Source organism: Mustela putorius, unplaced genomic scaffold, assembly GCF_011764305.1.
Source record: "Mustela putorius furo isolate JIRA1106 unplaced genomic scaffold, ASM1176430v1.1 tig00000127_pilon_pilon_pilon, whole genome shotgun sequence".
Taxonomy (NCBI): Eukaryota; Metazoa; Chordata; class Mammalia; order Carnivora; family Mustelidae; genus Mustela; species Mustela putorius.
Window position 1 is genome coordinate 15,170,245 of NW_025421288.1, and position 16,941 is coordinate 15,187,185.

The 16,941-nt window shown below is 53.7% G+C and overlaps 1 protein-coding gene across 10 annotated transcripts in view; it reads right to left on the minus strand.

The window, feature by feature from the left end:
- KCNQ1 (potassium voltage-gated channel subfamily Q member 1) overlaps nucleotides 1-16,941 on the minus strand; it is a 306,866-nt gene that overhangs the window by 167,085 nt on the left and 122,840 nt on the right. For all 10 annotated transcript variants that reach the window (XM_045066468.1, XM_045066472.1, XM_045066495.1 and 7 more), the window contains one exon: nucleotides 232-352. In XM_045066468.1, the coding sequence (XP_044922403.1) occupies nucleotides 232-352 (121 nt within the window). The remainder of the gene's footprint in view (nucleotides 1-231; nucleotides 353-16,941) is intronic.

The following is a 16,941-nucleotide window of genomic DNA, read 5'->3' on the forward strand; positions in this document are numbered from 1 at the left end:
AGTTTTCCATAAGTCAGAACAAGAGGATCGTGTTCCCAGACTTGGCGGGAAATGGCCCCATGTGCCTCCCGCACCCATCACTCGGGGCCCGGGCACTGGGTGCGGCCCCTGGCAGCAGGGGGCCCCAGGTCACTGAGGGCAGCTGGCGAGTGGAGGCCCCCGGCGAGCAAGGCGGCCCCTCTGAGCCCCAGGCCCCTCCGGCGCAGCCCAGGTGGGCACGTGGGGACTCACTGTGACACGTGGGTGATGGGCGCCAGCAGCGTCTCCCCCTCCAGGTCCAGGTCCTCGGCGAAGCTGTTGGTCCTCATGAAGTGGGCCGGGCTCACCTCCAGCAGCATGGGGCTCTTCCTGGCTGTGGGGAAGGGCGTGGGGCAGCACGTGAGGCCTCTGAAGAAGGCTCGGGGTGTCCGGTGGCCCAGAGCTGGGCTTAGACGCCCACCCCAAGGGGACGGACCTGCAAGCCCTGAGCCTTCCCCCAAACCAATAAGACATCTATCCGCAGGGCTGGGGAGGACTGGGGACGGCTCGTGAAGCTTCTACCCCGAGGATCTGGGCGGCGGGCTGGCAAAGACGGCCCCCACATGCCTGAGGCCTCAAAGGCCTGTGACCCCTTCGCAGGGGGAGGACTGCCCGGGCTGGGCGCTGGTGTCCAGGCCTGTCCCCAGGCTCACAGCTGACACTCAGGCCAGTAAAGCGCAGCTGATAAGCACAGGTCAGAGAGACCCTGACTCCCGCCACCATGCTGTCACTCTTGGGCACACAGAGAGCCTCGCATTGGGGACGCCCCAAGCTGGTCTCCTGCCCATGAAGAGCCAAAAGCTGGGAGACGGGGGACAGCCACAGAGCCCTGGACCCCACCCCATGCAGGCCATGGGGCCACACCAGCCACCCAGACCCCAAGGGAGGTGTGGGAATGACCCCATCCCAATAGCTCGGGTCAGGGTCCCGGGTGCACCTCAGCAACAGGGCGCAGGTACGCAGTGCTGGTAAGAACACCTGCCGACCCCGCACCGGGCTGACTTCCCTTTCCTCCAGTTAGAGATTCTGTTGTGAGAGAAGCGAGCGCTCATGTAGAAGGCACAACAAGGCCAAGATTCACGAAGGCCGGCCTCCTCCAAGGTCCTCCGGGCCAGCTGCCCAGGGGAGTCGGAGCTCACCGCCCCTGCTCATCGGAACTGCTGACACCAGGTAAGACTCTCTTTTCACACACACGTGACTTCCCTGCGCCTCTCACGCTGTGCCGTGCTGCTCTCCTTCCTACGGGTGAGTGCGTGCGCGCTGGTGTCTGGGCAGCTGGGCCGTGCCCCTGGTTTACACCAGGCTCAGCTCATGCAGCCCCTCGTGCTCGGTGGATGCTGGGCCCTGCTAGCTTGAAGCTACTGCTTTGAGCAATGGCACAGCCCCCATTTGTAGGAGCCCCTGACGCTGGCGTGGGTGAGGGTGGCTTCCCAGGTAGTTGTAAGCATTTTCCCAAGAAGCTGTAGTGATTGAGACAGCGCCAGCACCGCGACTGTGACAGCTTGCCCACGTCCACGCCCAAGCCAGCCCTTGGCACCCTTCCCAGAGCCTGCCGGGCATGGTGGAGGACGAGGAAGCTGTTTTTCCTTTAAGCTGAAGGGTGTTTGTGGCTCTCCGAGGCTGTCTGGACTCCCTGTTGCAGAGCTGAATTGCCTGTTCGCATCTTTTGCTCATTTTTGCTTCTCAGCTTGTAGGACTTGTTTACTGATGAAAGACACTAACCTATTGTCATGTAAGGTACAGAAGTCTTCCCCAGGCTAGTAGCCTTTGAGTATGGTTGTTTTTATCATAGGAAATGTTTCATGCGTCTAAAGTGATACACCTATCTTTTGCTTTATGTAAAAGAAAGATTTTCCCGCTGCAAAGAAACACAACTATCTCCTAAATTTACTTGTGATATAAATTGTATGAATGTCGTGTATGTGAATTTTAATACATTTACCATTTATGCCTAACATCCTGGGTGTTCACCATCAATCTGAAAGTGTAAAAGTACCGTCTATAACCTTTTTTAAAGTTTATTTTTGTTTTTATTTATTTTTTATTATATCATATACAATCTTGAGAAATTAACGTAAAACATAAAATATAACATTTCTTGAGGAAGACACAGAAGTCTATCTCTGGTCCTTGGGTTTGGCAGTGAGTTTTGGAGTACAACACTATGAGCTCAGTCAGTAGACAAAGAAGTTGACAAGTTGGACTTTATCAAAATTACAGGTATTTGCTCTGCAAAAGGCTCACTGCTGAGGGAAGCAGACATAAGCTCTGGACTTGAAGAAGGTGTTTCCACGTCTCCTATTTGCCCAAGGACTTGTGTCTAGAATATATAAAAAACCCTGGCAACATGACAGCAGGAAAGCCACCAACTCAGTTTAAGAAATGGATTACAAGTACACGGGAAAAGATGTTCCGAGTAACACAGCCATGCTGGGAAAGAGCTCGGCGGTGTCTTCTGAGGTTCAGTGTGCACTGGCCATGCAACCTGGCGGTCCTTCTCCCCGATACTAACCCAAGGACATCGAATATGTACGCTCAACAAACCTGAACACCAACGCACACCGCCACTTCACTCACAATCGCCCAAACCTGGCAACAGACAAGATGTCCCTCCGCAGGTGAGTGGGTAAAGAAGCGGTTTTAGAGCCACACAGTGGAGCGCTGCCCGGCAACCAGAAGCCGTGAGCCGACAGCTCGTGCGGCGACGTGGCTGACCCTCACATGCATTTCGTGAGGCCGTGAAAGAAGCCAGATGTACGGGCTCCGTGTTCTGTGATCCCATTTCTATGACATTCTGGAAAAGGCAGAGCTACCAGGACATAAAACAGATCAATGGTTGCTCGTGCTTGCGGGAGGGGGCATGTCTGACTTCCCAAGGGTTGCACCAGGGAGTTCCTAGGGCTGCGGAACTTCTCTCTGTGTTGCTCTGATGGTGGATACGTGAATCCAGGCATTGTCAAAACCCACAGAACCATCTCCCAAGAGTGAATTTTGCTGTATGCAAACCAAAGACAGAAGAGAAAACATCAGCCAGCCAGCCGCAGGACCCTAGGAATGGAAGCGTCCTGGGACAAGTGAATTTGTGTGACGAATGCGTGGCACGGCACCACGGAGCACGGAAAGGACAGGAAGTCGGCGGTCCCTGCGCTCGGGAAGCCGTCTCAGACTGTCCTGAACACGGGGCTCTAGTGGGTAATCTTCCTTCGCATAGGGAAACTGTGGGTCAAACAAGTAAGTACATAAATTATCGATAACGGGAACCTGGTTTCTCACTCTCTGAGAGATGCAGTAGCAAAGAGTGGGTCATGCTGGGGGCACAAATGGCCCCCGCGGTGGCGATTTCAGTATGAACCCGTGTTGCTCTTCCTGTAGGCACAGCTATAAATGCAGACACGTGCGTGTCCTTGGCTTATGGACGTACACACACTTCCTTGCTCTGTCCATGGAGAGGCCCCAGAAGCCATAAAGACCCGAGAGCCACGAGCGACCCCAGGGCCAGATCCTGGTCTCTAAACACCACCCCCTTTCCGGTTGGAGGAACCAGCGCTCTCTGGCTGAGGACGAGTCTGGGGCCACGGCAGGGCGACGGACGAGGAGCCTGGCGTTACCGTGAGGGGCTCGGAAGGAAGCGAAAGCTCCGAGTGGGTGGGGGCGTGTTGAGCAGGCGCAGGAGCCCAAAGGACCCTCGATCCCGGGGTCGAAGCCAGAGCAGTTTGAACCACAAGACAAATAACAATTAGTATCAAATCGTAGCTCAAAACCCAAGAATCCCTGAGTTCGTCCTGATAGAAACAAGCGGATAACCGGAAGAGGTACAGATCCTAACTTCCATGGAGAAACGCTCAAATCGGTTGGTGGGACTGGCAGCCGACAGGCAGAGTATCTCCCCGCAGGTGTCCCTTCGTGGCTGGGGGGTCCTAACGCTGACTGGTTCCCTCCCAGTCGCAGGAGGTGGCATGCCAGGCGCCCCCCCTCGAGGACAGCAGACTCAGTGACCCGCTCCCCACGAGGCCACGGAAAGGGGGAGGAGCCATCTGACACGACCCCGGGGGTCAAGGTTAGCAGCACCAGTGAATCACGTTGCTGTCGTGAACCCTGACGAGATGCGAAGCGCCTCACGTCTGCTCCCGGCACACCCATTAGCCCAGTCTCCCCCGAGGTCCCAGAGGAGCCGGACGACGGGACGCGGACGCCCGGCCAGCATTCCTCACCAATGCCAGGGTCACAAAAACCGGGCAAAGACCGAGGAGGAGGCATCACAACTCAGAAAAGGCCTGAAGACGCGCTGGATAGAAACGTACCACAACTGATGGACCAAAGGACTCAGCTACTGCTGAACCCGGCAAACGAGCTAAGCTTTAGCTCAACACGAGCGTTGCCCCAACAAGTGACTTCTTTTAGCAATTTCACCATGATTGTACCACACTCGCGTGAGGCGCCGGTGTTAGGGGAAGCTGGTAAATAGTACACAGGGGCCCGTGTATTATTTTGCCTCTCCTGTAAGTCAAAAAAAGCAAAAGCAAAAGAAAAAAAAAAAAAAGACAAAACACAAAAAACAAAAAATCCAACAACAGCCCCACAGCAACCCCAAATCAAAACGAGCAGACAGATCCTGTCTACGACAGTAGAGTACACTCTTCAGTATCAGATCGGGACGTACAAGAACCCTAAGGAGAGATGGTTAGGCCTCGGTGGCAGCCGTTCAAGAAGACGTAACCTAACCAAGGGGGAGACAGACTTTGCTCCACTTTCTAGAAGACTCAACAGACAAAAGACCCTCCTCCTCGAGCAGTAATAGAAACCCTCCCGTTGGCGTGCGGGCATCTGGCTCCTGACTCTAGACCTGATCTGGAAATGCCATCAACCGAGAACTGGCCGTATTCTTGAAGAGCGGGGAGCTCAGAGCTCTGCTCTACCAGGTGCCCACACCTCGTGCGACGCCGTGCCCCGGGAGATGGCGCCGCCGACAGACGTGGCGGGCCGGCAGGACAGGGCGACACATCGGAAAGAGCCTGCACGCACAGGGATGCTCGCCGCGCACCTGTGGTGGCCGGCACAGAGTGGGAGAGGGTGACCAAGGACAAGTGGCTGTCCATGTGGGAGACACGTTCCATTGGACCCTCGTGCCGGACACCAAGAACTCATCGTCTGCATTCCTGGGGGTTGAAGACTTACAGAGAACAGCAAAACTCTGAAGCCTTTAAGAACTGATTCTAGAACTGCCTCCATGACCTCAGCATTTGGAAGGGTTTCCTCAAACTTAAACAGTATCCGGACGGGGAAAGGCTGATGTATGCGACCGCACTCGAGATCCAGAGCTCATCAGCAAACACAACGGGCAAGGCGGGAAGGGCGACCGCGGGGCGAGTGTGCGGCGAAGAAAGAAGCCCCGCGGGTTCACCGGGAAAACCGGGGGTGTGCGGAGCAGCGGAGCGGACCAGAGAGCAGCCGAGAAGGACCCCGTGGCCCAAGGACACGCGTGAAGGTGTCGCACCCAACCCGCAGTCAGACACCGTGGGGAGCGCGCGGCCCGTGGGGGAGAGGGGCTGACTTGCAGCAGGAAACCGCACAGACATGACTTAGTCACACCCGGGAGAAGGGCTCTGAGTGACGGGCTCTCTGCCCGTGACATTCCCAGAGAGCCCAGGAGAGTGACCGGAAAGCGGGAAGAAGGCGAGGACAGTCAACAGCTCCCAGGCCTGGGAGGGGCCAGAGCCCCGGCCGCCCTCGCTTCGGGGCCCCGGGGCCGAGATTCGGGTGCCCTGGGTTATGTTACACAGTTGTCAAGTGACAGAGCCGAAACCCTGTCCAGGATTCAGATGTTCTTTCAAAAAAAAAAAAAGAGGACAGGAGAAAGAACACAAATACATATTTTTATGTCTGCATCACTTGTCTACGGGAGGGGAGAAGGGCAGGGCGGGGCCAGGCCGGCGGGGCCGCTCGGAGCACCCGGGATGACGAGTGTCCTCTCCAGAGCCCGCTGACGGAGCGGGGCTGGGGGCAGGGGGCTACCGGACCCCTGAGAAAGGCCCAGCCCTGGTGCTTTAGGAAATTAAACTGCACATCAGTTGCCCGCCCGGAGCGGGTGGGGCCTGCACCTGCCGGAGAGGAACGTGGGCCGTTTGGTTTAATCCTGGGAACAGCACGGGGGGCCCCCGAGGCGAGGGGCAGAGGGCTTCCACAGGTGTGTTTTTCCGAACCAAAGGAACGGGCTGCTCTGCCCGTGTCTGTGTCAGAGACCCATCCCCCACGCGTCGTGGGTGCTGGCCGGGGCCGGCTGGGGGCGGGGGTGGGGGGAGGGCTGCAGCCCACCCCCCTGACTCCTGCCACTGCCACAGCTGCTGCAGGAGGCACAGGGAGTCTGGGGGATGGGGCCCCGTGTCCTCGGCAGACACAGCGGCACGCTGCCCCCTTCAGGCACGGGCTCGGGGGCAGGTGGCCCCAGGAGAGCGGGCTTGTCGCCCCTACCGCCAAGGAGCTTGAGATGGGACAAGACAAGCAGCACCCCCGGCCCCCCGGCTTCGGAGCAGGCTGGGCCCATGAGCACAGGTACCGCTGCTGGGACAGCTCTTGCTGGATACCCCCCAGGACGAGCCCTCCGTGCCCCAGTGACCAGGAAGTCACACTTGCGATAAGACGGCCCCGTGTTCTGATGCTTTCATCCCTTGGCTGCCTTGGCCTTGTCACGGCCAGAAGCTGGGCCTCAGTTTTCAGGGCAGAACAAAACGATTTTGTTTTCTAGGAAAGTGGGCGGTCTGCGATGGCGAGTGTGGCCTCTGGCGTGGCAGCGGCACAGCTGGCCACTCCGGCTGCCAAGCCTCACCTCCCTCTGGAGCAGAACCGACCAGAACCGACCAGAACCGACCAGCCCAGGAGCGTCCTCCCCAGCCAGCAGCCCTGCTCCAGAGGCAATTTCAAGTTCCTTAAAAAAAAAAAAAGACAGACACAGAAAAAAGACTGAAAGGAAGTAGACCAAAATGGTAACCGTGTGTGGGTTTGGGTGAAGAAATGGTGGGTGGTTTCTGTGTCCTTCCTGCTCTCGTCGTGTTTTCTAGTAGTGACGACACCTGCACACGTCGGGAGGCAGCTGGGTGTGGGAGGCTCCCACCCTGCGCCCTTCCGTCCCGACCCCCCCAGGAGCGCCCCCTCGGGGTCCCAAGCCCTGGCCCGCCCCATATGTGCCTGAGGCTTCCTTCCCAGCCGTGGGGCCCACGCGTCCCTTGGCTCCCAACGTGGCCCGCATGTTCACACGGCGAGGCCAGGTCAACCCTGACGCCGGGACGTGCCCAACTGCCCCGAGATGCAGGAGGGGCCTCATTCCCCCTGTGCGGCTTCAAGGGTGACCCCATGCCATTGTCACAGTGGCCCCACAGCTTCCATCCCTGCTTCTAGATGAGCAGACGGGGGTTCAGAGAGGATGAAACCTTGTGCCTGGGGTCCCACAGACGGGTTGGGGCCTCCAGGAGCAAGTCAGACCCACGGCCAGTCTGCAGCCCGCACCCCCGATCCCGGCCCCATGGCCCCTTGCCCCCAACCCGGGAACAGTCTCCCAGGTAACGTCCCCGCCACACCTCATGACTGATTCAAATCCTGGGTAATCCCCCAGGTGTAACCCGAGTCCTCCGCAGAGCCCTCCTGCCGGCGTCTGGCGGTGAGGCGCCAGCTCCTGGGTGCCTGGCAGGACCTTTCTTCTCACCTCCGCCTCGGCCCTCTGGGCTCGGGCCCAGGCGCACTCCCCGGGCCAGCCCGTCCCATGGGGATGAGCAGAAGCTGCCCCCTGTCCTTCCGGAGTCAGATTCCCCTTGCCACCCCCCCCCCCCCAAGAAATACAGCCCTCTTGGCGGATTTGCCAAGGGCCTGCAGATCCAGCGCCGTGAACGGGAACCCCCTCCCCAGGGCATCCGGACAGCTGCAGCCAGGCCCTGCGTGACATCGCTGAGCCACGGCCCCGGGCCCGTGCCAGCTGCCTGTGCCCGGCTCACAGACCCCGAGCCAGCGCGGCCGCCACCTGTGTCTGGGCTCAGAGGCGAGAAGTAAGAAGCATGGACAGAAAGTGCCAAAGCCGTTCCCACCACAGCTGCCAGGAACAGGGGCGCGGAGCGGAGTGAGAATGTACGTCCACAGCTGGTCCCCGGGCCTGCGAGGAAAATACCTTGCTTGAGTGGACACCTGTTGTTTTCGCCCGCCCGGCGGCCAGGCCTGGCTCTGGGAAGGGCTCCTTCAGTTGCCTTCCGGAAGCTGTGCCTTCCCCACGCCCCGGGCTGCAGGGGTCAGGCACCCTGTGCCCCATCGGGCTGTCCTCAGAAGGGGCCCATGGTCTGGGTCTGAGGAGGGTTCGTACCCTGGTTGGGGCCAATGAGAGCCGGGCCCCAGCCTCTGGCAGGGACAATGGGGGAAAGAGACGACCTCTGTGTGCTATGTGCTCGCCGAGCCAGAGTCCATCTTGTCCCCTTGGGAAGGGGCTGCCTAAGGCTACAACCGTCCCGGTCCCCATCCCTGGGGACAGCGCCCGGCGGGTGGGGGGTGAGGGAGAGCAGAGGAGGGAGCCAGCGGGTGGGGGCAGAGCACGGGAGGTGGAGAGTGAGAACAAGCGAGATCATCCCAGCCCCGGGTCCAGCTGTGTCTGAAACAGCTGGGGCCAGACGTACGAGCCAAAAAAGGTCCCTTTTGTGCTTCGGCTCACTTGGGTTTGGGGTTCCGTCATTTGTTACCAGGACAGTCTCCTCAGGAATGTGCGTGACAAACGGGGCTGAGGCATGAGCCGAAGGGAGGGGTCTGGGGAGTTGAGGTCCCAGGAGAGCTCAAGCAGGCGCAGGGCAGAGGGGACCAGGGGGCTCCCAAAAGCTGGTGGCTGGCCTCATCCTGCTGGGACGCCCGCCCGCCCTCTCCACCCCTCCCGTGAGGACCTGTCCATGCCCCTCATGCCAGGATGCCTGGCACTGACCGTGGGAGACCTCGGGCCTTCTGTTCTGTCAGGGATGTGCAGCTAGAGTTGACGTGGGCAGAGCGGCCACCTGGGAGTCAAGGGCCGAGACGGCCTTGAGAGTCCTGGCCAGTCCCAGGGAGCCGGAATGGGGGGCATGGAGGACCCTCGCCCCACAGCTCCCCTCACGGTGAGGTTCCCAGGCCCCTGCACACACGGGCCATGCACCTGAGGTTAGGGTCTGCACGGCGGGGGCGCCGGGGAGGACGGGCGGCCACTGCGCCGGGACGGGGTCAGCCCCAAGTGCGCACAGGAAGCAGAAAGGGAGTGACACAGCCACCCACATAACTGCGACCCTCTGGGACCCCCGTGCTCCAGGAGGCCCTGTCCGAGCCTCCCAAGACACGGTTCCAGGGGCTGGTTCCCGGCAGCGCCGACGTACAATGGAATCGGGGCTAAGCGCGGCCTCCTCCAAGAGCTGAGCTCACAGGACGTTCCCAAGAAACCTCTGGAGAGGTGGGGAGGAAAGTTTCTGGAGGTCTTTGGAGGAAGAAAACAAAAAAGTGGCCTTGATTTTCAAGGCAAAATTACAGAGGAAGAAAAAAATGTTTTTAATCTAATTAAGAGCCATCTTTTCACCTTCATCACAACATCGCGGAAACGTGCCAGGGCCTCACTTCACACAATAATCAGAGCAATTAGTGAGGGAGAAGCCTTGGAAACCGGTGCAGATGTTCTCAGAATGTTTAATGGGGAAATGAGTTGCAGGCCTCGTTCTCAGCATCCGGCTCCAGGCCCTGGCTGCCCACTCCAGACATCTGCCGGGCCCCGCCCCCAGGCCCCGAGGGCACGGGCTTGAGAAACGCACGTTCCTTCCCAGGCCGCCTCCCAGCCAGGCCAGATCTGGGGCTGAGAGGCTCCCCATGGCTCCCCAAGCTGGAGCCTGGACACAGTCAGAGCCACCCCAGAGCTGGGGGGAGGCTTAACGTCAAAATTATGTTAACAACTGATGTCAAAAATAATCAACTCAGCCTGGCTCCCCCACCCGGTCCCTGCTGGCTGCAGGAGGGCCGGGAGGCAGGGAGAGGGCAGGGGGCCCCGAGGGGAGCTCGGCGACGGCCGCCCCCCACCCCCAAACCCCACGTTCACACAGACCCCACCGCATCGTGAAAAGACACAGTGCTTCTGCCCACGATGGCCATGGGGGCCCCATTCTGACGCCGCCAGCCTCTTTGTGGGTCCAGGAGTCCAACTGGTTGAACATGAGGCATTTCCAATCATCAGAGAACACACGGAGAAACAAGATGGTGTTTTACCTAAGAACCAGTCGGTTCTGGAGAGGAGGGGGCACAGGGCTGATGTTCTCGAAGCCCAAGTGGGCCAGGCAGCTCGGCAGAGCTTCCCGGAGGGGACACAGCAGTAACGACACACCCCATCCCTGCGCTCCGGGACCTGCCAGCTGCTTTTGTGAGCACAATCTCTGACCTCGGGGCGTGTGCAGCCACTCCCGGGCCTGGCCAGCAGTGAGAGTGGGGTGGACCCCCTTCAGGGCAGCACCGCAGCCCCCTTAGCAGCTGGTGGGGCCGCTCTGGGGAGTGCTCTGTGTGGCTTCCCCGCTGCCCCGTGCAGGGCTCACCCACGGTGCGAGTGCGGCATGAGGGGTCCTGAATCGGGCTCCGTATCCAGTGGTACTGACCCAAGACATGGTGACAGGAAGCCACTAGAGCAGTTTAAGTAGGAGAGCAGCAAGGTCCTCCTTCGTGTTGACAGAATTCCCTGGCTGCTGCGTGAAGAACGGAGGGGAAGAGGCAGGAATGGAAACGGAATGACCGGTGAAGAGGACAGGCCAGCCACCCAGGCAGAGAGAGCAGCGTGGCCTGGGAAGGGGGCTGGAGGGGAGGCCAGCGGTGGGCAAGGTCCGGAGAGCTGACAGAAGGTGCTGATGGGTTGGACGGGCACATGAAGGAAAAGGCCTCTAGAAGGCCTCCAGCCAGGCCCAGAGACCAGCGGCGCGCTGCACCCTGAACCTCTGGTTTCAGACCTCCCCTGAACTCTAACACCGAGAAATGCAGGTGAACCCACAGACAGCGGGTGCCTCCAGCGGCACGAGGAGACAGAGCGCCGTGGCCTTCCGATCACCTTGTGAGCGTAGAAATGAGCCAGATCCGATCAGCACTCTGACCACCTCCCACCCCTGCCAGCCTATGGCTACGGAGTCAGGAGACGGTCGTTTAAGAGGTTCTGTCAAAAGACAGGAGGAAAGAAAGTGAGCTCGGCAAGAACAGGCGTTTGGAACTCCAAGGACCCTCCCTTCGTGGGGGTGTTGAAAAATCAAGCCCAGACTGGTCAGAACTAGAGAGCAGTCAGGAAAGAGGCCACAGAAAAGTGGTAGGGGCGTGCAGGCATTTCCACTTGCCCTTGAAACGCCCTGACCCCTGCTTGGCAGCACTCACTCCCAGTGTGGGACCCTGATCCTTGGTTCCCAAAGGAGCTGAGACGTGAAAGCTGATGGGCATTCCTTGAAAACACTGGGAAGGAGCCCAACAAATTCCAGTCCCTGCAGGGAGGTTGTCGCTGAGGTACACAGTGGGGCACGGGCAGCCTCGGAAGAAAAGCTGAGAAATCGTTCTGTCTGGAAACCAGGCCTGAGAAGGCCGAGCTCATGCCTGGGGCAGGATGCATGCGCTGAAAAGTCCCCAGAACACGTGAAGCGTTCCCCTCCCACTGAGCTTTCTGCCCACCCTGAACAGGAAGTGAAGGCTAAGACAGAGTTGTGAACAGCCGGGACAAAGGTCCTGGTGCGCTAGCACAGATAGAAGAATTCTTTTATTTATTTTCTCTCCCCCCCCCCCCCATTTTCCTGATCCCTGGCACCCAAGGAACCTTTTGTCAAAATGCCAACTGAACGTGAGCTTAAGGACCAGGAACGTCAGGCACCAAACATGACAGCGTTCACAGATGTCACAGAGACAGGTTAGATGTCACTAAGCAGCTGTAGCCCACAGCAAGACAAAAACGGTCTTAAGGAAGAGAAAGAATCTGACACCGGGGGTTACTACATGTCATGTGTGGACTATCCCACTGTCAACAAAAGGGAGGAAACGTAAAGAAACAGAGGACGGCCCTCCCACGGAAGAAACGAGCCAATAACGTTCCTGAGGAGGCACAGACACTGAACGGACTAGACAGAGACTTTCAGTCCACTTTCCCAGATACGCCCAGAACGGAAGGAAATCGTGAAACAGATTAAACATTAAGCAGAAATTCTGCAACTGCAAAGCATAATACCTGAAATGAGAACTCAGCAGAGGCTTCATTAGCATATCTGAACAGGCAGAAGAATCGGTGAACATGGAGATTGGTCAATCAGTGGAAATTATCCAGTCTAAGGAACAGAAGGAAAAATAATCTGAAGGAGTAAGGAGCAAGCAGACCATTAGGACCTATGGGACCCCATCAAGCATACCAGGAAATCCATAATTGGAATCCTAGAAGGAGAGGTGAGAAAGGGCCAGGAAGAATATTAGAGAATTATTAGTTGGCAACTTCCAAAGTTCTTGAAGGCATGTGATCTACACCTCCAGGAAGCTCAGTGATCTCCAAAGAGCACATCATAATCAATGGTTAAAAGACAAAGAACCGTGGAAAGAGTGAGAGAAATGACTGGTCACGTACAGGAACACACAGTAAGATTGACCCAGGTTCTCTTCAGAAACCATGGAGGTCAGAAGGGAGTGGGATGACATCCTTGAAGTGCTAAAAGGAAAATGAGTTGAGAGTTTTTATATGTATTAAATTATCTTTCCACAATAAAGGGACACTACTGTGCACCTGAAACTAGTATAAGACTGTGTATTAACTACACCAGAATTAAAACAAAATTAAATAAAAAACAAAAAAGGGAAAAGGAAGATATTCCCAGAGAAAAGCTGAGGAAGTTCATCACTACAGACCTATACTACAAAAATGCCGAAGAGAGTTCTTCAGGCCAAAGCAGGACACTAGAAATTTACTCAAAGTCATACAAAGAAATAAAGAATTCCAGAAAAAATAACTGCATGGGGAAACATAAACACGCCTTTAGTTTGTAACTCCCCTTTATTTCCTACCTGACTTAAAAAACAAATACATAAAACAACAATTACCCATCGGTGTCACTGGGAATACAATGTATAAGGATATGAGTTGTGACAACATAAGGCGAGTTCTACGGAAACTTGGTTTTGTATGCCACTGCAGCTGCTGGTATCAGTTCAAACTGGAGTTCTATAAGTTTACGATATTAAAGGCAACCCTCATGGGAACAAGAAAATAATTTAAAAATATACATAACAGGACTAAGAAGAGAATAATTGTACCCCACTAAAAAAGTCAGTTAAACACAAGACAAGGTAGTAGAAGAAATGAGAAACAAACAGAGGTATAAGATATACAACACAAATAGCAAAATGGCAACCCTTCCTGGTCAGTAATCACACTAAATGTAAAGGATTACCTTCTTCAATCAAAAGAGACGGGCAGAATGGGTAAAAAGACATTATACAACTTACACTGCGTACCGGATACTCCTTTCAGATGTAAAGACGCAAACAGACTGAAAGTGAAAGAACGGGACATGATCTTCTACGGAACGAGTATCCAGCAGAGAACCGGGGTGGGTGTGCTGATGCCAGGGAAACAGACTTTAGGTCAAAAATGGCTATAGAAGACAAAAAAGGACACTAGATACTGAGGGAAGAAGACTGTCATGAAGAAGACCCAGCAATTACAAACACATCTACTTTGAACAACAGACTTCCCCAATACATGAAGCCAACATGGACAGAATCGAGGGGAGACACTGATAGTTCTGTACCAATAGTTGCAGACTTCAGTACCTCATACTCAGTAACTGGGTGGAACAGCCAGACAGAAGAGCAACAGGGAAAGAGAAAACCTATAGAGCAACACTATAAACCAACGAAACGTTACAAACATATAGAGGGTACTCTACCCAGCAACAGCAGAACACGCATTCTTCTCAAGTTCACGTGGAACAGTCTCCAAGGTAGATCACAGGTTGGGTCACAAGGCAGTCTCAGTAGATTTCAAAAGTTAAATCATATCAAGTATCTTCTCCAACCAAAATGGAAGGAGGCTAGAAATCAATAATAGAAGGAAAATGAACAAATCTGTGGAAATTAAGGGCTCAAACACTCTTTAAAAACTAGTGGATCAAAGAAGACATGATAAGGGAAATTAGAAAATACTCTGAGAGGAATGAAAATGAAAACACAACATACCCAGACATGGATGTGATGAAAGCAGTGCTCGGGGAAAATTCTACCTGCAAAGTCGCACATTGAGAAGGAAAAAACACCTCCAATAAACTAACGTTATAGCTTAGGGAGCTAGAAAGAGAAAAATAAAGTAAACCCAAAGTTAGCAGAAAGAAAGAAATAGTAAGTAGGAGACTGGTGAGAGATGCAAGAAAATAGGAAAACAAAATACTCAAAAATAAGAAGTTGGCTTTTTTGAAATGACCAACAAAATTGACAGACTTTTAGCTAGAACAACTAAGAAAAGAATTAGAGACAATGCATATAAATAGTAAACGAACATGGGAATATTATGCTTGACCTTACAGAAATAAAGAGAATTATAAGACAATACTATGAAAAGTCGTACTTCAAGAAATTAGATCACTTACATGGAATAAACAAACTCTTAGAAACACGCAAGTACAAAAACGGACTCAAGAAGAAACAGAAATTCTGAACAGATATACAACAAGTGAAAAGTTTGAATCAGTGATGAATGCGCTCCTAAGGAAGAGCGCAGGAACTGATGGCTTCGCTGGTGAATTACATCAAACGTTTAAAGATGAACTAACACCAATTCTTAAACTAACAAAAAAGAAGGCAAGGAGACACTTCGCTCTACATTCTATAAAACTAGTATTACTCTGCTACCAAAGCCAAACAAGTACACCACATAAATGCTAGATACCAATATCCTTAGACATGCAAAACTCCTCAACAAAATGCCAGTAAACCAAATCCAGTGGCATATTAAGAAGATTATGCGCCATGGCCAAGTGGGATTTATCTCAAGAATGGAGGGCGGATTCGACACAAGAAAAATCAATCAATGTAATATATCGTATTGACAGAAAAAGGAAAAAAACCCCTAGGAGGACCTCAAAGGCAGAAATGAATACCCAGTGGCCTTTCAGGATAAAAATTCCTAGAAAAATAGGAATAGAAGGTAACCTCCTCAACATGATAAAGAACATTTCTGGAAAACCCACAGCTACCTCATACTCAATGGCGTAAAGACTGAAAACTTGCTTCTTGAAAGCAGGAACTAGGTGAGAATGACCATGTTCACCACAGCTTTTCAGTAATGTAAGGAAAGGGTTAGCTATAGCAATTAGGCAAAAACAAACAAACAAACCCACAAAAATTAAAAAAATGAAAATCATCTATTTTGGAAAAGAAGAAGTAAAATTATTTTTATTCACAGATGACATAATCCTATACATAGAAAACCCCAAGGAATCTTCAAAAGAAAAAACAAAAGAAAAACCACTACTGGAGCTACTAAGTGAGTTCAGTGAAGTCACAGGGCACATGGTCAAGAACACAAGAAATCGTGTATTTCTATCTGCCAGCAGTGAGCGATCTGAGAAGGAAAATGATTTTTCAGTCCCATTTACAACAGCATCCATGGTCATGGCCTGGAAGGTTTAGTATTTTCATGATGACAGTATGACCGACCCGTGATCTACAGATGCAGTGCAATCCCTGCCAACATTCTCATGGCCTTTTTAAAAAAACAGAGATGGAAAAACTGATCCTAGAGTGTTCATGGAATTGCAAGGGGCCTGAATTGCTGAGACAGTGTTGAAAAGAACGGTGGAAGGCTCGCCCAGTCCACTCTCGAAACTCACAGAGAGCTACAGCAGCCGTGGCAGTGTGGTCGTGGCGTAAGGACAGACGTGCAGACCAATGGACAGACTGGACCCACAAGAAATAAACCCTCACATTCATGGACAACGGACAACGGATACAACAGGGTGTCGTGACTATTCAGCCGGAAGGAACAGTGTCTTTGACAAACGGCGCTGGGACAAGTCGGTGAAAGAATGAAGCCAGACCCCAACCTCACACCACGTACAACGGCGAAATACAGCTGATGCACAAACGTAAGAGCGAAAACCACGAGTTTCTCAGAAGACGACGTGGGGTAAACCATACAAACTTGGATCTGGCAATAAATTGCCAGATATAAACAACAGCCACATCTAAATGTTACCAGACTGCTTGTTGTTAAAACAGTCAGTTGTGAGAATATCCCTTCATTAAGAAATAAAGGATAGAATCTTAAAGATAAAAAATGGGGTGGGGGCGTCTGGGTGGCTCAGTGGGTTAAGCCGCTGCCTTCGGCTCAGGTCATGATCTCAGGGTCCTGGGATCGAGCCCCGCATTGGGCTCTCTGTTGAGCAGGGAGCCTGCTTCCTCCTCTCTCTCTCTGCCTGCCTCTCTGCCTGCTTGTGATCTCTGCCTGTCAAATAAATAAATAAAATCTTAAAAAAATAAAAGAAATAGAGGAGGCACAGAAGACTTCAAAGAATCAGAGACATAAAGTAATAAAACGACAGGGACTGTGGCTCACGGAAGCCCAGCGTTCATGTCGCTGAAGTCTCTGAAGAGGGAAATAAAAATAATACAACAGAAATAATACTTAAAACCTTATCTACAGAAATTTCTATAAATACAATAAAATCTAATTCTTGTGGGGCACCCAGGTAGCTCAGTGGGTGAAGTGTCTGCCTTCAGCCCAGGTCATGATCTCGGGGTCCTGGGATCCAGCCGCACATCGGGCTCTCTGCTCCTTCCCCTCCCTCTGCCGCAGCTCATGTGCTCTCGCGCTCTCTCTCTCTCTCTCTTGCTCATTCTGTCTCTCAAATAAACAAAATCCTAAGAACAAACAAACAAAAAACCAACACCTGCACTTCT